The sequence below is a fragment of the Acomys minous genome (assembly GCF_964271855.1).
Source record: "Acomys minous genome assembly, chromosome: 18".
Taxonomy (NCBI): Eukaryota; Metazoa; Chordata; class Mammalia; order Rodentia; family Muridae; genus Acomys; species Acomys minous.
This window is the reverse complement of record NC_140501.1, coordinates 58905685-58929559: the sequence shown is the minus strand read 5'-3', so window position 1 is coordinate 58929559 and position 23875 is coordinate 58905685. Positions and strand designations below refer to the sequence as shown.

General features: G+C 47.5%; 1 protein-coding gene across 5 annotated transcripts in view; it reads right to left on the bottom strand.

Annotated features, from left to right (window-relative positions):
* The window catches only part of ATP8A2 (ATPase phospholipid transporting 8A2), a 543049-nt gene that overhangs the window by 508165 nt on the left and 11009 nt on the right, over window positions 1-23875 (bottom strand). Inside the window, exon 2 of one of the 5 annotated variants that reach the window (XM_084768274.1) lies at window positions 10730-10874. The exons of 3 other annotated variants lie outside the window; for them this stretch is intronic. Coding sequence is in view for 1 of the 2 variants with exons in the window: in XM_084768272.1 (XP_084624398.1) it covers window positions 10269-10344 (76 nt within the window). In the remaining variant the exon portion in view is untranslated. Of the gene's footprint in view, window positions 1-10268; window positions 10589-10729; window positions 10875-23875 lie in introns of those variants that run through there. One more of the 5 variants, XM_084768272.1, reaches the window with a different exon arrangement.

The window sequence follows — 23875 nt, the reverse complement described above, 5'->3', positions numbered from 1 at the left end:
CAAGAATGCAAAAATGGTGCAGACATTTTGCAAAAGCAACTGACAATCTCTTCTAAAACAGAACACTCTCGCCATACGGTTCAGCAATTTCACTTCTGTTATTTGCCCGAGAAGAGTTGGAAACTTGCATCCACATAGAAACCTGCACACAAGTTCCGAGAAGGAGAACAGTTTGACACCTACCTCCCCTGGCTTGGTGTGCGAGCGTTCCTTGCTGTGATAAACCCCGGCCATAGGCAACTCAGGAGGGGAAGGAATTATTTCACTTACAGCTTGCAGTTCGTCATTGAGGGAAGCCAAGGCAGGAACTCCAGATGGCCCCACGAACGAACGCTTCTAGGAGATGAACCGTTGTTCAGGAGCAAAAGAAATCGATTACCGAGTCAGATGAAAGAAGGAGAAACCGTAAGCACATCTGACAAGGGGAGAGCAACCAGTCTGAGAAGCTGGAGGCTGACTGCATGACTCCTGCTGAGTGACACTTGCAGAGAGCAAAACCGTGGAGATGTAGAATTCTCGGTGGCTCTGAGGGGTGAGGAAGGAAGTAGGGACAAGCAGATGTCACATGACTATGCAGAAAACTGCATCTGAGACAGCCACTGGTCTTCAAGAAGGTTGGCGAGTGGAGCGTGAGGATGTGTTGCTGTCCCCTTTACTTGGTGCCACATGAGGTCATGAGTCCCTTATCCCCAGAATTCATAGCTTACCACATTTGATGATCTCTACGGATGTTGGCTGATGATAGCAGACAGTACAGTCAAAGACTGAAGCGGTTTGATTTCACCAGAGACTGGGCTCAAAGAAGTAGACTAGAATTTCGCAGTACTATGACCTAGTTCATTTTAAAAATTAATCTAGATTGTGCCCAAAGGGGGTTTCAGACAAGGTAAGAAGACAAAATAGCCATGGAAGGGATCCTGGAGGAATCTTAAAGACTTGGGTTCCGATGTCTTCACTGGGATGAAACTTGAGACCCTAGACAAGTGTCTGGAACACTCTCTCTCTCTCTCTCTCTCTCTCTCTCTCTCTCTCTCTCTCTCTCTCTCTCTCTCATGGTCTCAGTTTCCAGCTTGGATCTTTTCACATTACAAAGTACACAAGTCCAAGAAGAACAGAGCAGAAAGGTTTGAACTCACGAAGCCATTGCAGCTATGGCTACCTGCACAAGGCCTGCTCTACATCAAGCCAACGAGAGCAATCAACATTCCAGCAGGCAGCACTGGCTGGACTTAGTGGGTCACAGAAAAAGGAGGGCATGAAGGTGGAAGGGGGACTGTTGAGGGGGTGTCCAGGGAGATGATGAGAGGATGAGGGAGAATCAGAGTGGACATGATCAATGTGGCATGCACAAAACTGTCAAAGAATACGTAAAACTAAAGCTTGAGCCTGCCCTGTAATGGTTGTCCAAGAGAAGTACAAGGCAAGCTACAAACATATTTAAGATTTTTCTAACACTTGGTTTAGAATGCCATAATGATATATATAACACCTTGAAACTAATTATTTCTTTTTCTAGTTGACATACTAAATAGAAGTAAAATTACAAGCTGGGCATGTTGGTGCACGCCTTTAATCTTAGCACTCTGGAGGTAGCTGTCTGCGAGTTCAAGGCCACATGCTCTACAGAGAGAGTTCTAGGCCAGTCAGGGCCACACAATGAGTCTCCGTCTCAAAAAAAGGGGGGGAGAGAGAATTACAAAAAAAAAGTAGTACTAAATTTTATTTAACCTAGTATGATCAAAATAGTTATTTCGCCATGTAGTAAAACAGAAAGCATCGTGAATAGTGCATACCTGAAAGAGTGAACAGTTAACAACTCAAATATGCACATCTCACTAGGAAGCCCTAGCTGGCCTGTGTAGACAAGGCTAGAACTCACAGAGATGCTTCTTCTTCTTCTTCTTTCTTCTTCTTCTTCTTCTTCTTCTTCTTCTTCTTCTTCTTCTTCTTCTTCTTCTTCCTTAGCGCTGGGATTAAAGATGTGGGCTACCCTTTTCTACTAAGTCCTAGGAATTCCGTGTGCATGCTGCAGTATAGCACAGCTGTGTTCTGACTCACCACCCGACAGCCCCACATAGCTAGTGGCCCCATACTGGCTGGCAGATGTCACAAAATCACCTTCCTCTTTGACCATCTATTATGACAATGGTCTCTAAAGTATTCCTCACCATGTACAGCACATCTTGTTACTCTCCTAAAGACAGTATAGCATGCATGGAGCCTAAGGCCAGTGAGATGGCTTGAACAGGTAAAGATGTTTGCTGACAAGCCTGATGACCTGAGTTCAATCTCACCCACATGGTGGAGAGAGAGAGAACCTACCCCTGCAAGTTGTTTAATGTTTATAGCATGTCATGGCAAGTGCGCGCGCACACACACACATACACAGAGAAAGAGACAGACAGAGACAGAGACACAGAGACATAGAGAGGCTCCCATTTTTTTTTAATAAGACAATATTAAATTTAGCAAGTGAGGTACAAATATCACTGTCTTAGTTTGCTTCTCTGCTGCTCCGATAAAACACTAACCACAAGTACCTTGAGTTACGCATCCTAGTCACAGGCCATCAGGGGAGGGAGTTGGGGCAGGAACTCAATCCAGAGCAGAGGCCAGAGCCATGAAGAAAGCTACTTAGTAGCTTGTTCTCTATGACTTGCTCAGATGCTTGCTTGCTTGTTGTAGTAAGAATTTTTTTCCTTAAAAACAAGTTATGTTGCATAAATATGTGTTGTTTTAACTCAAAATCCCTGGTCATTCTATTTTGCCAGTAAAAACTCAGGAGCCAGATGCTGGGGTGAAAACCTGCTAGCTCATAGAGGCAGAGAAAGCACCCAGCTGACCTTCCTACTCAGCTCACATCGTGATGCAGAAGACCCATAAGGCTCACTAGCTCAGCTGGCAGCCCAGGAGGAAAAGACCAAGAAGCCCAAGGCCAAAGGCTCGCTAGCTCAAGGCCCCAAATGCTAAAGGCCAAGGAGCTGAGGAGCTCAAGAGCTGGAGAGCTAAAATCCCAAGAGAGAAGCAGCAAAGGCCCTTTCTAGTTCTACACACTGTCTTAAGTACCCCCCAACTCAAACTCCCTCCTATTCTTTGATCCCTGTCAGCTGGATTCTTGCTCCACTTCTTGACCTAGGGTTAACTTTATTAAAGAGAGCCCTTGGATTAAAGGTGTGTGTAAGGCTGGCTGAACCACACTCTAATCACCTGTTTACAGTAAACAGAAAGCTCTTGGATTGAGGGCGTGTTAGGGCTCAACCACAAGAAACAGGGCTTCACAGCTCAATCTCAGGGATCCCAATGGGATCAAAAATCCTCTAACAAATATGTTTTTGTTTTCATCCCAGGTGTAGGATCTGGGGCTGCTTCAGATTGTCCACAGCTGTTAACTATGACTGTCTCATGCACTAGCAGGGGTGGTGTGATTTTGCCATCTGAGGATAATTGACTTTGAAATTCTGAGTAGGATGGGGGGGCATGAGGCGGTATTCCAAAGAAGGCTGCTGTTTCCCCCTGCTGCTCCCGGTTGCTGTTTTTGTGGTTTGACAGTAAGATGTGGGAGATATCCTTTCAAGGAAGACTGGACTTGCCCCAAGGGACCCAATGCTCCTGATCAGCAGGAAGTATAATAAACATCTCAAGGCCCCCCCTCTCCCCACTAGCCTTCCATCTCTCCTACCTGGTGTTGGGGTGTTGGAAGGGAACGGGGTTGAGAGGGGTGGTAGATATAAGAATTAAAATAAAATAGCCCCTCCAAGAAATACACCAACAAGAGGCCCCCAGACACGGTGCTTGGAACAAAGTAGCTAGAATAAATAGTGCCTACAGCTTGCTTTCTATTATTTGTATGTATGGCTGTTTTGGCTGCTTATATATCTGTGCACTAAGTGCACGAGTTGCCCGTGGGGCGGGGCCAGAGGAAGTCATCAGAACTGCAATTACAGACTGCTGTGAGCTGCCATGTGGGTGCTGGGAATCAAACCTGGGTCCTCTGGCAGAGCAGCCAGTGCTCTCAACTGCTGAGCCATGCCTCCAGCTCCTCAGCTTGCTTTCCTACACCACCCAGGACCACCTGACCAGGGATGGCACTGCCCAGAGTGGGCTGAGCCCCTGCACATCAATGATTCATCAAGCAAAGGTCCCAAGGACATGTTTACAGGCCAAATTGGCAGAGGCAATTCTTTAATTAAAGTTCCCCCTTCCAGACACATCTAGGTTTATAGCAGATTGAGGGAACTAACAGCACAACCACTTCTCATGAGGAGGAGAAGCTCCTCCCCTCCCCTCTCACCCCACTGGTTCCACCACTAAAGCCAACAGCCATAAACATAATGAGTGATAAAGCAAACAGGTCATGTTTGCCCTTAAACATTTGCCAAGACCTAACTTGGCCCTTCACCCACGGTCTCCATTCATCGCCTGGGTTTGCCTCTAGCCCAGTTTACTCTCACTGGAAGGTCCTACCCACTGACCTACCCACATTGATGCGTTCCCTTTGAGAAACTCTTGTCGTTCGACCAGGAAATGAGACCATGGAAGAGTTAAACAGAGTTGAAGAGCTCAGGGTAGATAAAGCTAGGTTGTGCTCCAGCACAAAAGAACAGCACAGTAATTTGGGGCAGCAGAGTACAAGCCGGGGCACGGTACAAATGGCCATGTTGTAAATGCTAAGCAAACTGCTGGGCTCACACAAAAACAGCTGGGCAGGTCCCCTGGGACTCTAAAGAAGAGGCTATCGTTTAGCCTGTTTGTGGCAGATACAGCAACTGCCTCTGCAGAGTTTAAAGGCAAAAAATTCCACAGTTTTAAAAAAATCAAGATATGCATGCTTGGTGCATTAGGATGAAGTAAAAAGGAAATTGTAAAGAGTCTTAAATGGGGATAATGGGTCTGGCGCTAACCTAAAAATAGCTGGTAGGAAGCCTAATCCCTCACTAACTAGATAACAGCACAGCAGACACTGGTGTGTCCTTTGAATACGAACGAACCGCTCCTGGCCGTTCAGGTGCCAAGACTTGAAAACAGCAACTGTCTTGACCATGGTATCTGCGATGCGATGCTGCATAGCAAAGGGGCTGCTGCCCCAGCTGTCCACACATTCAATCTCAGTGAAGGGCTGGAAACATGTACAGAAATCCCAGGACCTCCACCCGCCTCTGCCTCTGCCTCTGGCTGACGCGGTGTCTCTGCAGGTAAAGGGGAAGATGTGTTCAGATGTCCCTTGAAAAATGTCTGAAATGAATATGTGCTCGTTACCCGATATACAGTAACTCAAACGCAGGGAACTACTTCCAAATGCGAAAAATCTCTGATCCAAAATGAGTGAAGATTTTCAGGTCACGTTTTCAGGATGAAATATGACAGATCCTTTTTTTTTTTTTAACACACTAGAAGGTGGGAGAAAATCTTTCATGGGAAGAGGCGCAGGCACAGACATAGGACACAGGCAGGTGTATTGTGGTAGGGTGGCACAGTGAGCCCTCCACTGCACAGCTGGTGAATGGGCATTATCATGCGTGTGTACTTTTGTTAATTAATTTTGCTTGTTGACACAAGTTCTCATTAAATGACCCACACTGGCCCAAACCGGGCTCAAATGATCTAAACGCCCAGCTCTTCCAAACTCTCGTCCAGCTGGGACAAGGTTTCAGGGCACATCTGACTGCACTCTCACAGACACATGTGCCTGGGAGGCACATGGACAGAACTGTCCCTACCCCGGTGCCTCTCAGTGCCATACGGCAGGTTATGATTTGTGTCTGCCCTTGACAATGATAGAGAGAAACTGCCAGGGCATAAGTGTGACCTCACTTTTATTTTTAGCCTTTCTTAGTGGTTGTTAACATTTCCCCCTGAGCTCTTTTACCGGCCTAAAATGGATGTGAATAACATCTTGTCTTGGTGTGCTATTGAATGGAGGTTATATTTAACAAACGTGAAAAGCCCCCCCTGGGGGGGGAGAGCCGAGACCCTTCTTCAGAGTGCTGTATGCACACCCTCTCATAAACCACCCACAGGTTCTAAGAGAATAGCTTTAATGCGATCCATTTGTCTACCTGGCTCCTCCGTCAGGTGAGGATTTAAGATAAAGCATCCATTGTAAACGTGAAATCAATTATTAAACTAAAGCCATCAAATTAGGGGCATAGCGGCCACCTGCAGCCAGGAGACAAGACTGCTTTTAAAAGAAAGTGACAACTGTAAGACACTGGAGAATGGACAGTGTATGGAAAGAGGCGACTGCCAGACACTAGAGAGACGGTAGTGTGGGATCAGGGTAGCTGGTGAGTGTGAATTTCTGCCTCATGTGCACCGAGACACGCCTCTGTATAGCCACATCCTGGGTAGGCTAAATCGTTAGATTTAGAGCCGGGAAATCACAGCAGCTGAAGGCATTGTCTCTTCTGCTATCCCATAGAGTGGGGATCTAGGTAGAGGAGTCTGGCCCAAGGTTATGGTGGGCAACTAAGAACTTATGACGCTGCCTGACTTGATCTTGCATCTGATAATTAATGCATGCACTGCTGTGCTGTGCGACACACACACACACACACACACATACACACATACACACACCACTGACACAAGCTCTTGGGGGAGGGGGATAAACTCTTTCTTTACAGCCTAATCTGTAACGTTAAGTTAAGGAAATAGCCCATAGAAACCAGATGACAATGTCAGAGTTGGAATTCATTTCTCTTCTCTAAACCTACAGTCTGGGGTTTCACTCCTGACACATACTGTCTCCGAGAACTTCCAATAATTCAGACCTTCGGATCAAATACAAAGTTACCCAGGACAGAGACGGGTCAAGTCTGTGCGAGGAGTCCACCGGATAGTACCGAAAACAGAGGCCAGGAGGATGAGACCCGTGGCTGCCTTATTTCCTGAAAAACATCTGGAATGAGCCATGACCCTGTCCTGGTCAGACTGGATCTGACGCTGAACTGCAGCGGTTCGGTGGGCCTTGGAAATCACTTACTCCTGCTAGAAACGAACAGGCTGCCCTGAGATAGTGTGCTGGGAAGAGCAGGCATTAAACCACCTCTGCCGTTCTCCAGCCCTTACATCCTGTTATCAGAGCCACCGAGCTCTTTAGCTGTCTTCACCCCCTTCCTCTAAACCCCAGGGCCAGGTGGGTAGAGGGATGTGACACAGGAGCCCATCTAAAAGTCAAAGCCAAAAAGTGTGCCTTACTGACCAGAAGAAGGAGGGGAGCTGGAACCGTTGGGTAAAGAAGTTGGAGTAGACCTGTAAGAGCATTTTCAGTAGGACCTGTAAGAGCATTTTCAGTAGGACCTGCAGCCCTCCAGGCCCTGCATTTGATCTCACTAAAGGCACAGGCACTGCGCTTTCTGCCTGCCTGCTCCTTGCTCCTACCCGTTTAGGAAGCCAAACTCAGAAGTTCAATGACAGGGAAGAAGCTTCTACCTAGAGAACATGGATGCTGAGGTCCCCCCCCCCCAAAAAAAACAGCTCCCCCTTCCTTTCTGACCTCACTGCCACTGCTCACACACCTGTTACACACACACCCACTTCACTTCCCTGTTCGCCTGTGTCCCTCGCCTATGCATGTAGACTCGAGGCTGCGTATGCGATGCCGGCACTGACGGCAAGTATGCTTTGCTCTCATGCCTTAGACCTTGGGGCCTACGCAGAGGCCATCTGTCCTGTTCGGGGCTCCATCTCCAGATCCCTGAAGTGTCTGGTCATGCGGAAGGTGGTCAGCGTACATCCAGGAACTCATGTTAGAGCCTGTCACGGTCAGTCACAGGTCTTTGGATGCCCATCATTTGTTAAATAAGAGATCACTGCAGAAAAGGATGAACTGACAATGGGACGAGAGGACACATGGGGTGAGATGGGAGCCGAAGGTACATTCACCAGAAATAGCGATCCCGGAACTGCTTCGCTAAACAGCTGGGATGTACGGCACCTGATCTCCAAGGAGCTGTGAGCCATCAGACCTGCTAGTTTACACAAAAGGAGAAGCAGCGGCCTTCTCAGGAAATCGCACATAGCTAATATTTATGGGAATACACAGTTTTCAGGCCCTTTGTCCAGGTTTCCACCCCAGCCTCCCTCTTGCCCACCCATGTGTTCTAAATAAGGCCCGTGTTGTAAAGTCTCACATTTTTTCTTCCGCATCCCACACCTGTCATCAACAAGGTCCCAAAGCTTCTGTATCCCACACCTGTCAGTCATCAACAACGTCCCAACACCTTCCACCTTCAGAAAGTCTTAAATTTTTTCCTCTAAACTTGTCTGCTCTGATGCCTGCTCCCCACTGCAGCTCACACCAGAGTCCACGGAGACGCCCCTGAGTGAGATGCTCTCACTATCACACCGTTGGACTGTGCAGTCTTCGAACAACGCATCCTCCAGCCAATTTACCTTTTACAGCAGTCATTCCATCTGCTTCTCCCTCCATTTTCTGCCAAAAGGTACCCTAGGGGGAATTCGTGGGCAGTCTGATCTCAATCCCCATCCTCTGGTGCTCTCTTGCACCCCCACTACCAGGTATTTCTCCCCCACAGTTACACAACAGCAGCTCTTTCAAGGTCATCAGTGACCTCCACAGATGAGCCAAGCATCGATGCCCAGATTCTTTCTGGAGCTCTTGGCGGCATTCCCGTCTCCCCGAGCTTCCAAGCATCCTGTTCCAATCCCTTTCCGTTGCCCCTGATATCCTCCAACTGAAAATACTGGAATGCTCAGGCTGCCCTTTGGATACCTCTGGTATTAGTTATATAAATTTTTTTTTTTTTTTGGAACCCAGTGAAAAATAAGATGGTGTGCACCTTGCGCAGAAATCAAGACCTGAAGCTTGGTAACCGCAGAACATTAAAGCAGGACTCTTGCAGGAAGAGGTCCTGTGCACCTACAGGAAGGTGCACCTTGGCTCCCTGGGACACCCTCTGAAATTTATAGACCTCTGGCTGTGAACTCAGAATCCAGTCTCTACTGAACACCCCGCTAGGCCCTCAAGTGGGCATTTCAGATGCAATATGACCAAAGCGTAATCTCATTCTTCCCACACACACACACACAAAAGAGCCAACGTTCTGCGCTCTCCCCATCTGAGGGCTGATTTTTCCTTCACAAAGCCTGCATCCTTGACACTGCTTTGGAAAGCACACACTTCCTTCCTTCTGCTGGTACCCAGGCTGTCTGTCCCTCTGACTGCCCCCTGATGCCCCTGGGACTCCCCACCTTGTAGTCTTGTTTTTGCCTGGTGACCCTTTCAGGAAAAGAGTCTGCTCAAAAATGACAGTGTCCTGCTATTGCCCAAGTTTAAGAAACACTAGCTAAAGTTATTCTCTTCTCCCTCGCATTGCTCAACAGTGGACATGTAAAGGCTGTTGATTTTTTTTATGTCTATCGTCTCAAAACAGACAAAACCACAAACTTGACAAAGGACCTCGGCTCCAAACCCTAACCTTGAACCCTCTTCATCAAAGATCTACCTGGACTCCTTTCAAGGAGGCCTGAAATTCAAGACAGGGCATCATTTTGGAAGTCCTCCCCCGCGTATCTAAGCCTCTAGGTCACCTATCATATGCTATAGCCACAAAGATGGTGTGCCTGGCCATGGTCCTTAAGCACATTATACAACAGAGGTATCTAAAGTGACTGGTTGGAGACGGCGCATTTCATATCAGGCCGCTGCTGGCGTGTGAGCATGAGTGCATCAGTGTCTCTGCAGCTTCCCCATGCAATGAAACCCTATGCTACTCTGCGCCTAGGAGGAGCACCTGGGCCCCAGGTGGTGGAAACACTCTTAGTGACACTAGGGCACTAAGGTTTCCCTTAGGTCTCTGGCAAGCAGCCAGCCTAGGAGGCAAGAAGTTCTCTACCCAAACTGCGCCCACCCCAACTGGGGACAGGGCAGAAAACTGCTTGCTGCTCCAGTCCTTTCCAGAATCTGCATTACCATCACCGTATAGAGACGCACGGACCTGCACCCGTGTGCGTGGAAGCGCGCGCGCACACACACGCACACACACTCATGCACACATGCACGCACAACTGTGTCAGGGGCCTGAGAGTTCGCTCACGCTCGCGGGCCACCACAACCAAACCTCGACCCCCTTGGAAGGCCTTAGGGCCCTGCGGGTGCGAGGTTGTCTAACCAGGGGGCAGCAGGGCGTGGCGTCTGGAATCCCGCAGCCCAAGACGCCCGAGGGAGGGGACAGGACGAAGGGCGGAGCAGTGTCTCCCAGCCGCCTGCACCTCCCCCGCCCCGGTGGCCCACCCTCCCCGCTCACCCACTGACGCGCCGATCCTCGCCCTCCGCGGCAACGACATCTTAAAAGCCTGGTCCAGGCCTGCGCCGTTCAGCATCGCGGGAGGCTGCCGGGCTGGGCGGCCAGAGGCGAGCGATGGGGACTACGTACGAGGCTGGGCGCCAGGGCCACAGCGCCAGGGCCATGGGCGAGCGGACAGAGGGCTGAGCGAGAGCCGCGGGCCGCCCCAGCCGGTGCCTGCAGCCCAGAGGCTGCACCGACCGCGCCTCCCGCACCGCAGCGGCCAATGCGGCGGCGCCCGGAACGCCGCGGCGGCCTCGCTTAGCCCGGCAGCGCGGGGGCGGGGCCCGCCCGAGGCTGCGCCACCCGTCCGAGTCTTGGCAGGTGGCGCGGGAGGCGCGGGCAGGGCTGCAGAGCTGGGTGCGGGCTCCGGGAGGGGATGGGCGCACCTGACGGGCTCTGGGACTCAGCCAGCCCGCTACCTTATCTCCCTGCCTGTCACTTGCGCTGTGCCGCAGTGGGTCTTCGGACTCCTTCTCTTTTTCGTTAGCAGCTTCTGTTCGTTTGTATCCAGCCGGATGGGGTCTGCGTGGGTCCTTCGTGCGATAGGAATTTCCAAGGTGGGACCTGAAACTCAAGAGAAGTGCTGGGTCTGCAGCTCCTGTCCTCCTCCAGAATGCTGTAAGGGGCACCCACCACACACATCCCACGACACACACGCAGTGCACCTTCTACATGCAAATAAATCCATTGAGAGGTAAGGGATGACTGTCCCAAGGTCACTCCGCCTGCTTTTGTTTGATTTCTCCCTTCTCTTACATAAAGTGGGGGAGTCTCTGTGGCTTAGGGGGCTACGGAGAGATGGGCTGTAGGAGGCAAGGCGGCAGCTGCCTCAACACGACTCAGTAGCCAGTGTTGGTTCAAACTTCAGCAGTCTGACCACAAGTGGCTTATTTTAGGCATATTTAGCACAGCACAATTTTGGTGAACACTATTCTGGTGATAACTGAATCTCTCGTGCACAACAAAGCAGGCATAAATCTCAGCAAGGAACAAAGAAAGCTAACTACGGATCGGACAAGACTATTCTGGAACTCTAAGTCCATAAAGACGGGTTCTATAGATTGACTGAGAAAGACAAGTTTATGATAAGGGTCTGAGGGAGGGTCTGGTGCCAGAAAAGTCTCTGGCCACATAGATGGCAAAAAAGGTCACCAAGCTAGGAAATACTCAGCCTTCTGGGCCAATAACAGGTACAGATTCCTTCCTTTGAACATTCCATGTTCCCAAGTGCATTACCTGTGAGCCCAAAGACTTCCATGCTTCCTACAATAAAGCATGCCCCTGGCCCTCAGAGTCAACACTGTTTCTGAGAAGAGATGAATCTTTAGCGGTCCAAGAAAGGGGAACTGTCTCAAGTGTTGAGGGGTGACGGAATCTCTCAGTGAATCTCCCAGGCTGCCAAGGGCGCTTGCAAAGCTTAGGCTGATCATTGCACTGAAGCATCTATTTATTACTATTATTTTTACTACTATTAGCATTATCTTCATCCCCCAAATAGGAAGCAATGATCATAACTAAATGAGAATAAAAAGGATAATGGGTTTTTTTTTTTATGGTTCATTTACTTCGCAGAATTACAGCATAAAATGGCTTTGTGACTCCTGCCTTCCCAGGTACCTTCCAGTAACCACACAGGCCAACAGCTCTGGAGAAGTATTATGGGGGGGGGGGGCTGAGGGGTGGGAAGGGGGGCAGAGTAGCATAGAAGGGGAGGAGTCTAGCTGTGCTGGAGCCCTGGGTGGCCTGGAGCTCACTGTGTAGCCTAGGCGACTTGAAACTGATGGCAGTCCTCCTGCCTCAGCCTCCCAAACGTAGGGATTACAGGTGTGAGCCATCATGCAGGCTTGTAGGAGGAACATTACTACGGTAGTTCACTTGCCACACCCAGGATAGATTGTCAAGGGCTGGCCATAGGGGAGCGTTGTACTCATCTCTATGGTAAATTCCCCTCACTGACTTCTACCAAGTTGGGAAGATTAGGCTGGCATTCGCTGCCACAGAACCCAGCCCTCAGGCCCATCATCAGGCACTAAAAGGAAACAAGAGCACGCAAGACAAAAACTAAGCAATGAGCAGTATTTCTTCAGCATAGGACCCAGGGGCAACAAGCGCATTTAACCTTAATAAAACATTACTGAAAACCACACTATCAGAAAAGATATACAGTTAGTGAGAGATGTGTGAGTCCTTCACACATGGCATGCAGGCTCCCAGAGAACATACTGGAAGCATTTACCCTGCAAGGAGACTGTAATGTAGGCAATAAATAGAGAAATAGCTCATTGAAAAAGAACAGAGAGTCCAGAAATAGACCCAGAGCCATATGGTGAAGTAATTTTGGTGAAGACACTAAAAAGCAATTCAGTGGAGTGGAGACAGTCCTCTCAATAGATGACGCTGTGACAGCTTGGTGTCCAGAATGGGGGGGCGGGGGGGAGACAAACAAAGCTTTAATCTTTTATCCATGAACAACACTTAAAATGAATCATAAATACTAAAAACACAGTATTTCAATCTTCTAGAGGAAAAAAGCATGGGTGGGGGAGCTGTCGTAGAAGGACATGGAAAGTGCTAGCCAGAAAAGTAAACATTTATAATTAGCATCAGAAACAAACCTTCTACTCAGCCAAAGATAATGGCAAGATGGAGAGGAGGCCAGCCACAGCCTAGGGAGAGACTGTAACAGCGTGCAAACCGGACAAAGCACCTGACGTGTGTAAATAACACCCATAAGTCAAACTCTTTTTTTTAAATGGCCAGACAGACATGTACCTAATGAAGATTAGCAAACAGCTCACATCAGTAGACACCAGGAATGTGCAAATTAAAACAATAACCTATTCTGCAATAGCCAGCATTTTCCAAACTAAAATGTGATTCCAAATATTGTGGAGGATGCTGAGCCACATGAGCTAACGGGCATGTAACCTGGTATAATCACCTAACAAATAAAAAAAGACCTAGTGGTTTCTCATGAAGATCAATATACACACAGCTTCCCTGTGACCAAGAAATTCTACCTTCAGATGCTTACCCAGGAGAAATGAACATGTATTTCTACCAAAAAAATGCTCAAAAATAATATTAATAGCAGCTTTGTTTACAATACCTCCAAACTGGAAACACTCCTGGCATCCATCAACAGGTCAGTGGACAAACAATTGTGGTCACTTCCGAAAATGGAATGTGACTCAGCAACAAAGAGCAAGTCAGCAGACGACATAGATGGGTCTAGAAGGTCGTGCAAAATGACTCTAAGCGAACCTGAGACGGTTGGGTTCGAAACACGAAGCATCAGGTTGTGGAGGCTTATGGGAGGGGAAGGAGCTCAAGGGAACTTGTGGGGTGGTGGAAACTTGTTTGGCGGGGAGATGCTGGCTACGAATGTTAAGACTATCAGACTGTCTAGATAAGAGGGCTACATTTCACAGTACGTTACCTTGCCCTTTACAATACTAATAGACGAAATAGTATTTCAGATGCTAAAGTATTCATGTTATTTTTAACAGGAAGATTTTGGGAGAACAAGCGCAGTGAGCAAGAAGATGTACAAATAAATTAAAAATAACCCTGAACTATTTCTAATGCTTAAAGTCAGTGCACGATGGAAGAGGCAGTTCACCGTGGCGTTTTCAAGCATATATTTTGCCCATATTCATCTCTTTCCTCCACTGTCCTTCTCCAGACCCTTCTTTCATGCCAGTTGGTTTTTATATGGAGACAGAATCTTACTGTGCAGCCTTGACTGCCCTGGAACTTGGTATATAGACCAGGCTGGCCTCGAACTCACACATCTGCCTGCTTCTGCCTCCCGAGTATTGGGATCAAAGGTGGCCATCACCACACCCAGGCAATTGCATTCTACTATCTTCCCCATCTCTTCCTTCCCTCCTTCAAGATGCCATCCTCTAGCCGGATGTGGTGGCGCACGCCTTTAATCCCAGCACTCGGGAGGCAGAGGCAGGCGGATCACTGTGAGTTCGAGGCCAGCCTAGGTCTACAAAGCAAGTCTAGGACAGCCAAAGCCTACCAGAGAAACCTTGTCTCGAAAAACCAAGAAAAAAAAAAGATACCATCCTCCCCTCTCATGGTTCCTTATGTGCTTTCACAACCTACACCCACACATGAGAAAGAGAGAGAAAGGGGGAGAGAGAGAGAGAGAGAGAGAGAGAGAGAGAGAGAGAGAGAGATTTAAGCCTAGATTATGAATATGAGAGGAATCGTGGTGTTTGTTTTCCTGGGTCTGGCTTGTTTTGCTTAACATAGTGATTTCTTATTGCATATATTTTCCTGTAGTTGTCATTATTTCATTTTCAGTGTTGAATAAAATCCTATTTTGTATATATGCCATATTTTTCTCTACCATTCATCTGTTGATGGACATCTAAAGCTGGCTCCATTTCCTGTTTGTTGTGACTACTGGAGCAATGACCATGGATGTGCAAACCTCTCTGTGATGTGTTGAATCTGAATCAGTACCCAAGAGTGGTGGTGTAGTCGTATCACGTGTTAGTTTTATTTCCATAGTACCATCATTAGTTCACACTATCAGCAGAAGGGTATAAAGAGATCCTTGATTCTCTCTAAATACACAAGGTTTTAAGACTATTTGATAGATCAAAAAGGATTTAAACTATAAACCTTTTAAATTTTAGACAAGCTTTCCTTTATGTTTGTGATGTCTTGCCTGCATGAATGTATGTACGTACACACGTGTGTGCACTTGCAAGTGCCTGGTGCCTGCAGAGGTCAGAGGAGGCTGTCAGAGTGATGGATGGTTGTGAGCCTCCATGTGGGTGCCAGGAATTGAACTCAGGTCTCTGAAAGAGCAACAAGTACTCTGAATCCCTGAGCCATCTCTCCAGAGCCCGTAATAGAATCTCTAGTGAGGAAAGGGTAAATGCCTGGCGTGGAGCCAGAAGTTGTAAGTTCCAGTACTAGGAGACTGAGACAGGATGATTTTGAGTCAGAGAGCAACTTAGGCTATAGAGAGCAAGATCTTGTCTCCAAAATAGGGGAGTGAAAGAGATTCATATATATGCACACACACACACACACACACACACACACACACACACACACACATATGAATAAATAGATTTTTACCCATTTTCAATACACATATGTGAACTACATAAATGCTTGTTTTTATCAATATATGTATTTTTATTATGTGTCTAGATCTAGACAAAGTATTACAACTCCTGGATCCCTTCTTTATACTTTACACGTTTTAATTTCTTTTTATTGCATTTATTTATCTCGCTACTGAAGAGGACATATACATGCCACAGCACTCGGATGGAGGTCTGAGGACGATTTGCAGGATTCAGTTCTCTCCCACCAGCAAGTGGGCCCTAGGGGGTAGAACTTAATTCACCAGGCTTGGCAACAAATGCTTTCCTTCCCCAGTGGGCTTCTCGCAGGCCAGTTTTATCAGTTTAAAAATACAACAGGAAAAAGTCATCTTTTTTGTTGTTTTGAGACAAAGTCTTGATATTTTTATCCTTCTAATTACTAGGGTCACAGACATGTGTCACCATGCTCTGCAAAACACCACCCTAGATGAAATATGCGATTGCAGAGGGACCATCAGCCTGAAGCTCCTGCTTCCATCCACGGCTGAGCTTGTGCCTGGGATGAAGAATGAAGGGACCACAGCACGGGTTGCTGCAGTGGTTAGATTACAAGTTTTCCTCATTGTGAGGGCAAAAGGGTCAGATCTTCGTCTAACTATGGTCTTTAGTGGAAGAGCCTCAAGAAGGAGCTCGGGGCGGAGCTCAATGATGGGATCCTGTTAGCTCTAAAAGGCGGAAGAGAAAACCCAAGACACTGGCACATGCCCCTGTCTTTTGCCAGCTAATGGCCTGCACCACTTCAGGATGCTGCCAGCAAGAAAGTCCACCAAATGCAACCCTTCCGCCTTGGAGTAGAACGGAGAGCCATCATACCCCCCTCACCACCCCGATGTGTGGTGCTGTCTCATTAGCAACAGAAAATGGAGTAGTGCGGGTATGCAATGAGATGGGGGGGGGGAGGGGGGATACAAAGATGTCTAAAGATGTCTAAAGAGGAGAAAGGGGATGTGTGGGAAGCCATGCCAAATTCTGCCATGTCAGAAATCCTGTGCTTAGGCTGTATGCTGTGACCTTCGAGTTGCTGACCTTTACCTCACCACGAGGTCTTGTGTTCTAGGCCATCCTTGGACTATTTACCTTTGAAAGAAGTACAGAAGTCCCAACTTGGAACCACCCAGAGGATCTAGGAAGTTCTTACAAGGAACTACTCAGAGAACTAGGAAGTTCTACAGGAAGTGATTCAGGCTATTGTATTCTTGCCTGGGGGCTAGGGTGAGTGAGATTAGAATAGATCCTATTGACCTTGCTCTCTATATATTCTTACTAGTCGGACATTAAAGTGAATCTTGATCAGGAATTTCCTGACTTGATTCGTTATTTCTCGCGTCTCTGTATCCTACTTTCAATCCCCGCTCCCTCTTTCAGGTGAACCCTGATTCGATTTTTCCTGCGGGCTGGGACCCGACAGGGATGGGCCAAGGCTGTGGCTCCATAGTAGGATGCCAGGAAAGCAGCCAAGCACATGCAGAGAGTGACAGAGACAGCGAGACATAAGTTGTCTCTTTGGCAGACACGCGCAACTGAAGGATCATGGGAGACTTCCACAGCTAACGCTGCAGATGGAAGGTGTTATTGAGTCTTCCACAGGGAGCTGGTTTCACAACGGTGATGACGGACTTGTTTTTAAGTGCCTATCCCAGATCAGGTAACAGGATAAATGAATTGCAGGTGCTCTCTCTGTTAAGTTTCAACACAATGCACAGGGCTAAGCGTACTAGCGTCTGCTTGGCAGACGAGGAAATTCTGGATCAGAGGAGATGAATAATTTGCTCAGCACCAAGCAGGCCGTAAACAAAATGTGAGCTAGCCCAAAGGGTACCTTGCAACAGGGAGTTGGTGGGCTCAAACACTTAAATCTTGACAGGCAAGAGCCCACGCTGAATGCAATGCTTGAATGTCAGCTTCAACCAGGCACCTGTGCTCTCTGTCACAGCGACTCCCAGAGGTTGGCAGGGCAACAGCAGCTATGGATCAGAGCCTTTTCATTCTCTGTGATGGGCTTACTGGTTGGTTACTAGGTAACCGGCCCTTCAGAGGCAGGGTTACCTGTTAACAGGACATTATAGGGTAGTAAGTTCCAGTTACTCCAGAGTGTCTACAGCTCTAGAACATGTGTATGGGAAAGATTCAGGCACAGAAAAGCTTAACCTCAGGCTGCTGTCACCATTGAGGGCATAGACTTCTAGAAGGAGAAAGGAGATTACTAGGAGTGGGAAGTGTCTCCAAGCCATGACCAGGACCATGCAAATGACTGTATCACTAAGCAGCAGAATAGTACAGATGGACTCAAGTTCCTTCTGCACTCTTTGCTCTTCATCCGATCCATCTGGAGTGTGCTGCTATAAAGAATGTGTGTGCACAAGCGTGTCAACACGAAAGGGAAGCCACCCAGTGCTTCTCAAGACACTTCTTAATACTTCTGAATCATGGGTAACACATGCTCGTGAGCATCCTTGGTAATCCACTGGAGCCCTGGAACCTGATTCATTTGGATGGGCAGATTAGCCTGGCTCTTGATAAGAACGGCTAAATGCACCGTGCTTGCTCCAGCATGCCTTAAAAAAGCAAACCCTGTAACCTCGCGTCTACGTGTATTTGGTATTTTGTCTCCCAATGTGTGAGGCTTAGTGGAAAAGTAATTAAGACCACAGCTTGTCAGGGCACTGAGAATTCTCCCTCCCTGTCTTCCATTAATCTCGTTTTCCAAGATTAAAGCAACTGCTTCCAGGCCTGGGATGTAGCCCAGCTTGCCAGGGCAGACCTACCATGCAAAAGGCACCACCTAAATCTAGCGTGATGGTGCAGACCTGTAACCCTAGCATTTGGGAGGTAGAGGCAGAACGGCCACAAGTTCAAGGTCGTGCTGAGCTATATAGTAAATTTGAAGCCAAAAAGGTAACTGTCTCTTCACTCATGAACATGGCTGATCAAACATTTTCTTAGTCTGTTCCTTTTCTTACAATAAGCTTAGGGCTCTAGTTTAGCAGTCTCCTGGGTCTTTTTAGTTTTTAAAATATTTCTTCTTTAGGTTTTTTTTAGATAATTGCATTAGAAATGTCATTTAAAGTATATAAGATTTTAAATATTTTTTCAAAAGGCAAGGTCTTGCTATGTATCCCAGGCTAGTTTTGAACGTATTGATGTGGCCCAGGCTGGTCTCAAACTCCCAATCTTGCCTTAGGCTTTTGAGTGCTGCTATGGTAGGCATGTCCCGGCATACCCAAACACATTTCTAAAAGATCAAATTGCATGACTCAAGCCATTCACAATGTAGAGCAAAACCACATCTTACCAAAAAAAAAAAAATCGTATTTTCAATTTGCATTTATTCCAGAGGAAGTTGATCTTCCATTTCCAGAGGCACTTAAATTTGGAAGGTGAACGTATACATTATGCCCACCCCACCCACTAACGCCCCACGCCCGTTCCCTGCTCATCCATTTCCCTCAGACCTTTTTTCTTTTTCTGGTTTGCTCCCCGTCGTTGAGTAGATGGTTTATGGAGCTGTCACCAAGAACATGTGAAATAAAGAACGTGGTTGTCTCTGCTAAGTCACTGAGTGAATGTTGGCGTTATGTTTCCTGAGTACAAATGCTGTGAGTGGGTCCCGCCAAACCCTGGAAGTCAATGGTTACAAACATGGCACATCCACATTGTATAAAGCATTGCAGATGGCTCCTCTATCAGCCTGCCTTCAAAGCAGCCTCTCCTTGACTGTTAAATTTTTAGTTAAATTTTTATGGCACAAGCTGAACATGTCCCAAGTCAGTCCTGTCTAATTCTTTAACATAAGTTCCATGATCTGGAACTGAGCATGCAGTGGGCTCCCTCACTGAGCATGCTCAGGAATGGCTATCCCCACACTCCCATTGCCAAGGGGGACATTGCCTTAAAATGACTGCTGTGCGCTCCTTCAGGTAACAAAGGCCTCTGTCTTTCTTTATGTCTTGGCTGTGTAATTCGGCTTTGTAGTCACCACTGTACCAAACCACTGTTTCCCCTATGGCAGAGCTCACACAGTCCGCTTGCCTTTCCTTGCCAGGACTTAGGCTGGTAGATGTCTGACTTTACTCCATAATCTTCTTCTTAAGTTAAGCTGGAGCATTTATTGAACTCCAGACACCCACTTCCTACCCCTGCTTATTTATGACTTTAGATATTCCATTTGTATTTCAGTTCTACAAACACTCCAGGTGATTTGAGTGCACATGACTGGGCCTCATTCTGAGAAAGCGCCTTCAGATTCGGCCCAACTGGTTTGCATCAGCAGGAAGCAGATGTGCCTTTTCATTCGCTGATCCTGCAGAATAGGTCCCTGACTCCTGCGGCCTCCAGTGGTGAGCGAAGGTCGGCTACCTGGTTACCAGAGAGTCAGGACCACTGTGGTGGGCTCGGATGGAGAGACCGCTTGTTGGTGACTGCAGGGACAGGTACATGGAGATCCAGAGAAAGAAGAGGGCTCAGATGACTACATGGTGACCAAGTGAGGTGTGACAGCATAGCGTGTACACAAGTGTACAAGAACAGGAGGTGGTTTCAACCCAGGACTGCATAGTGAGCGAGCAGGAAGACAGCCTTGTTGGTCCAAGCATTATTCTATGACATTCTAGTGAGAAGAGAAAAAGGCCTGCATACTTGTCACCCTGCCATAAGATACACAGGGTTCCAAGAAACAACCAGGAAGACAGCCTTGGAGACATAGATGCCCCACAGCATCCGTACCTCTGTCTCTGCAGGCAGAGGTACTGGGCGTGCTCTGAAATCAGCTCAGAAGGCCTTGCTGTCTGAGGGAGAACGGAAGTATAGAACACAAAGTCAAGTGTGCTAACTTTGGGGGTTTTTTTTGGGGGGGGGGTTTGGCGGGGTTTGTTTTGTTTTGTTTTTCGGCTTCTGTTGTTTTACTTCTCACTACCTGTTCTTGCTCACCGAAATGTGATGACAGGGACGTGGGTCTTGTGCATAAAAGGCAAGGAACAGTGAGGCTGCATGATTTGGGCAAGTTCCCCCACGTAGCCCACTAGTCAGTGAATAAAGACTTTCTATTGGATTTAAGAGTCCCTGTGACTGAGGCTGGGCATGTGCCCTTATTCCCAGCTCTCAGGAGGCAGAGGCAGGCAGTTCTCTGTGAGTTCAAGGCCAGCCTGGTCTAGTCTACATAGTGAGTTTCGGGACATCCAAGACTACATAAAGAGATCCTGTTTTTAAAAAGGAAAAAATAGAAAGAAAGAAAAGAAAAGAAAAATCCAGTGTGTTCATTGAAGGAGTTAGCAAGATTGGGATCCCCTGGACCAACAGTGTGGGGAATTAACAGCTGCTAAGGAGTGTGTACCCTGAGATGCCCCAGGGTCCCAGAAACTTCTCCTGGCCCTGCCCCCATTGACCCAGAGGCACCAGATGCTCCTGCCCTCTCCCGCCCTAATCAGGAAACTAAGTCACCTGCATCTAAAATCTTTCTCTTGGCTTTAAGAGTCTGTGGGTTTGCTGAAGGAGTTTCCTCACGACACCACACCACCTACCAACAACTGCTATGACTCCTCTCTCTCCTCTCTCTCTCTCTCTCTCTCTCTCTCTCTTCCGATTAGTTAACTGTGTGAGAGTTGCTACAGTTGAAATTAAACAACATAATCAGTACCTCCAAACAATCAGGGATGCATAAACTGCTTTCTCTCCTACATGCCCAAAGTAGGGGCATGGGGAGAAGGGTGGCTACCCATCCCTGTCCCTGCCCAGAACACAGGGCACACTGGACACACCCATGACCACAGCTGTGCAAGCAGAGCAAGGAGACTGACACTAAGTCCACACAGTGATTATGACAAAGCCAAATTTACTTTTTTACTTTATACGTCATGACAATAGTAATAATACTCAAATACTGCTGGGATAATTAATTGGAAACCCATGTGCAAAATCAAATAAATAGGACCACTGAGATGCCTTAGCAAGTAAAAACGTGTGGCACATGAGCCGTACAGCCTGAATGCAGTTGCTGGAAGCCATGTAATGGTGGAAAGACCAAACCAACTATACAGCATTGTCCTCTGACTGCACATCTGCGCCACGGGACACACATGCTCTCACATACATCATACATATAAGTAGAAAATTTTAAAGTAGTAATTAACTCAGTTAAGATCCTTTTATCTCACCGCCTATTAACACGAACCCAGACTCATTCCAGCACTACGCTTACATTGCAGACCACATAAATCACACAAAGCAGCTTAGGGAAAGGGTGGGCTCCTGAGGCAGCCCCTCCTACCCTACCCTTATCACCACCTCAATCTCTGGGGTACAGGAAAGAACACAGGTTTTTCTTCTGTAGTTTTCACTTTTCGTGTTTCAGTCAACACACGGTCGCCATGCATATTCACAGAACACAGCGTGACACTTAAATACCATGAGAAGGAATGATGTCCCATCAGAGAAATCCACACGGGCAGTGCCACAGAGATTTATCCACTTCATTGACATTAGAAACCTTCTCCTCTACCTATCTTGAAATGCACAACCAAACACTGCTAATTATGGGTGTGGTCTAGAGCACTGGAAGAGACCTCCTACCTACATACCCTGCCCCCAGCAGCCATACTTTCTCCACTCCATGTTTCCCTCCCAATGTCCCCTCCTTGGTAGTCACTATCGTTTCCCCAGTAGATGAGGCCATTAGTTCGCATCTTTGTGTTGAAAGAGAATCAACATTATTATTATTATTATTATTATTATTATTATTATTATTATTATTATCATTCCTCTTCTTCACCTTCTTCTACTTCTTCTTCTGTGTTTCAGTTATTTCACTCAGCACAATGTCCTCCAGGTCCAGCTACACTGCAGTAAATAACGGGCTCTCAATGCATGTGAGTTTTTAACCTGCTGTCAGGCTGCTCACTGTCCAAGAGCTCCAGTCTCTCCAAGTACCCTACATTGACAGGGAAGAAAAAAAAATATGGATCCCAAGTGCCAGATCTGCCACTCCAAGAGCAGAGGGCTAGAATAGGCAGGGACACTGCTTTGAGACTCAGCCTGGTGAGGAATGACCCCAGGGAATCCCGGCCAGCATGGAGAGGCTACTTCCAGGCCTGGCTCTTCAGTGATGGTGGGATACGAGGACTAACTGTTACCTGGGAGCAAGGACAGACACCCTGGACACATGCCGCTTCTTGCTGAGTCCTCCGCTTCTTTAGTCAGTGTCCACAGTGTCCAGTGGCAGAAGAGAAAGCACAGAGCAGGGAGAGCAGGAAGACCCACCCACGTAGTCCCTACTGAGTGGCGTGGGAGGGGCCACCATGGTACCTACTGTCATCCCACTCTGCATCAGACAGAGACTGATTGGGCTCATGTGTCATCATGGTGGGCTCCCACAGCCGTGCATCAGGGACTGGTCCCTGAATGCCTGCAGAGACCAAGATCCAAAGGTACTCAAACCCCATGGTATAACATTGTGTAGTATTTGTATAGACCCCTTAACGCTTCCTCAAGAGTACTTATCAGACATGTCCAACCTATGGCCTATGGGCCACATGTGTCTCAGGATGTCTGTAAAGATGCTCCAACATCTTTGTAGACGACATCTTGTTGCAATGTCAAAATGTTGGATGCCCCTGCATCTCTCCTAAGTATCTTATGATACCCAATACAATGCAAATGGCATACACATAGTTATAATAGTATGTTGTTTAGGAAATAATGACAAGAAAACAAAGTCTGTGGGCGTTCAGCACGGATACCAATTGTTTTTTGTCCATTTCCCATCTGTGGTTAATTAAATCCGTTACAGGATGCAGAACCGACAGATGTAGAGGTACAGCTTCATTTAAATCCCCCATTAAAATTTACTGGAGTGCTATTGGTTCGCGCACAGTTTCACGCCTGCTGCGCATATTTAAACTGTTTGCTGGAAGCCAAGGCGAGCAGATCCCTTCGGGAAGGATGGGCAGTAAGCTGTGAGGTTGGGATACAGGGGTTTCACTTCTGAAAACATTTCCTCCTTGCTCTCCTATCTATCTAGATACCATGAGGGCAGCCACATGCACAAGATAATCCAGCTTACATTAGAGATGCCAAGGACACTGACAGGACAGTGGTGGGCTCTGTCCTGTGGCAGGTGCAGAGTTTGATCACATGAGGAATGTGGTACCTTGGCTGTAGTCCTTGCAGACGGGCGTCGTCTTTAAAATCAGTCTTTTAAAGCTGTGCTGTTTGGGGCTGGAGAGGTGTCTCCGCAATAAAAATCACTTAGAGTTCTGACAGAGGAGTTGGGTTGGGTTCCCAGCACCCACGAGGCTCACAACTATATGCAACTCCAGTCCATAGGATCCAATACCCTGTTCTGAGCTCCAGGGCTCCTAGATGTACATGGTGGATGTTCATACACCCAGGCACACTCAAATACACATAAAAGAAATAATTTTTAATTTTTCAAAA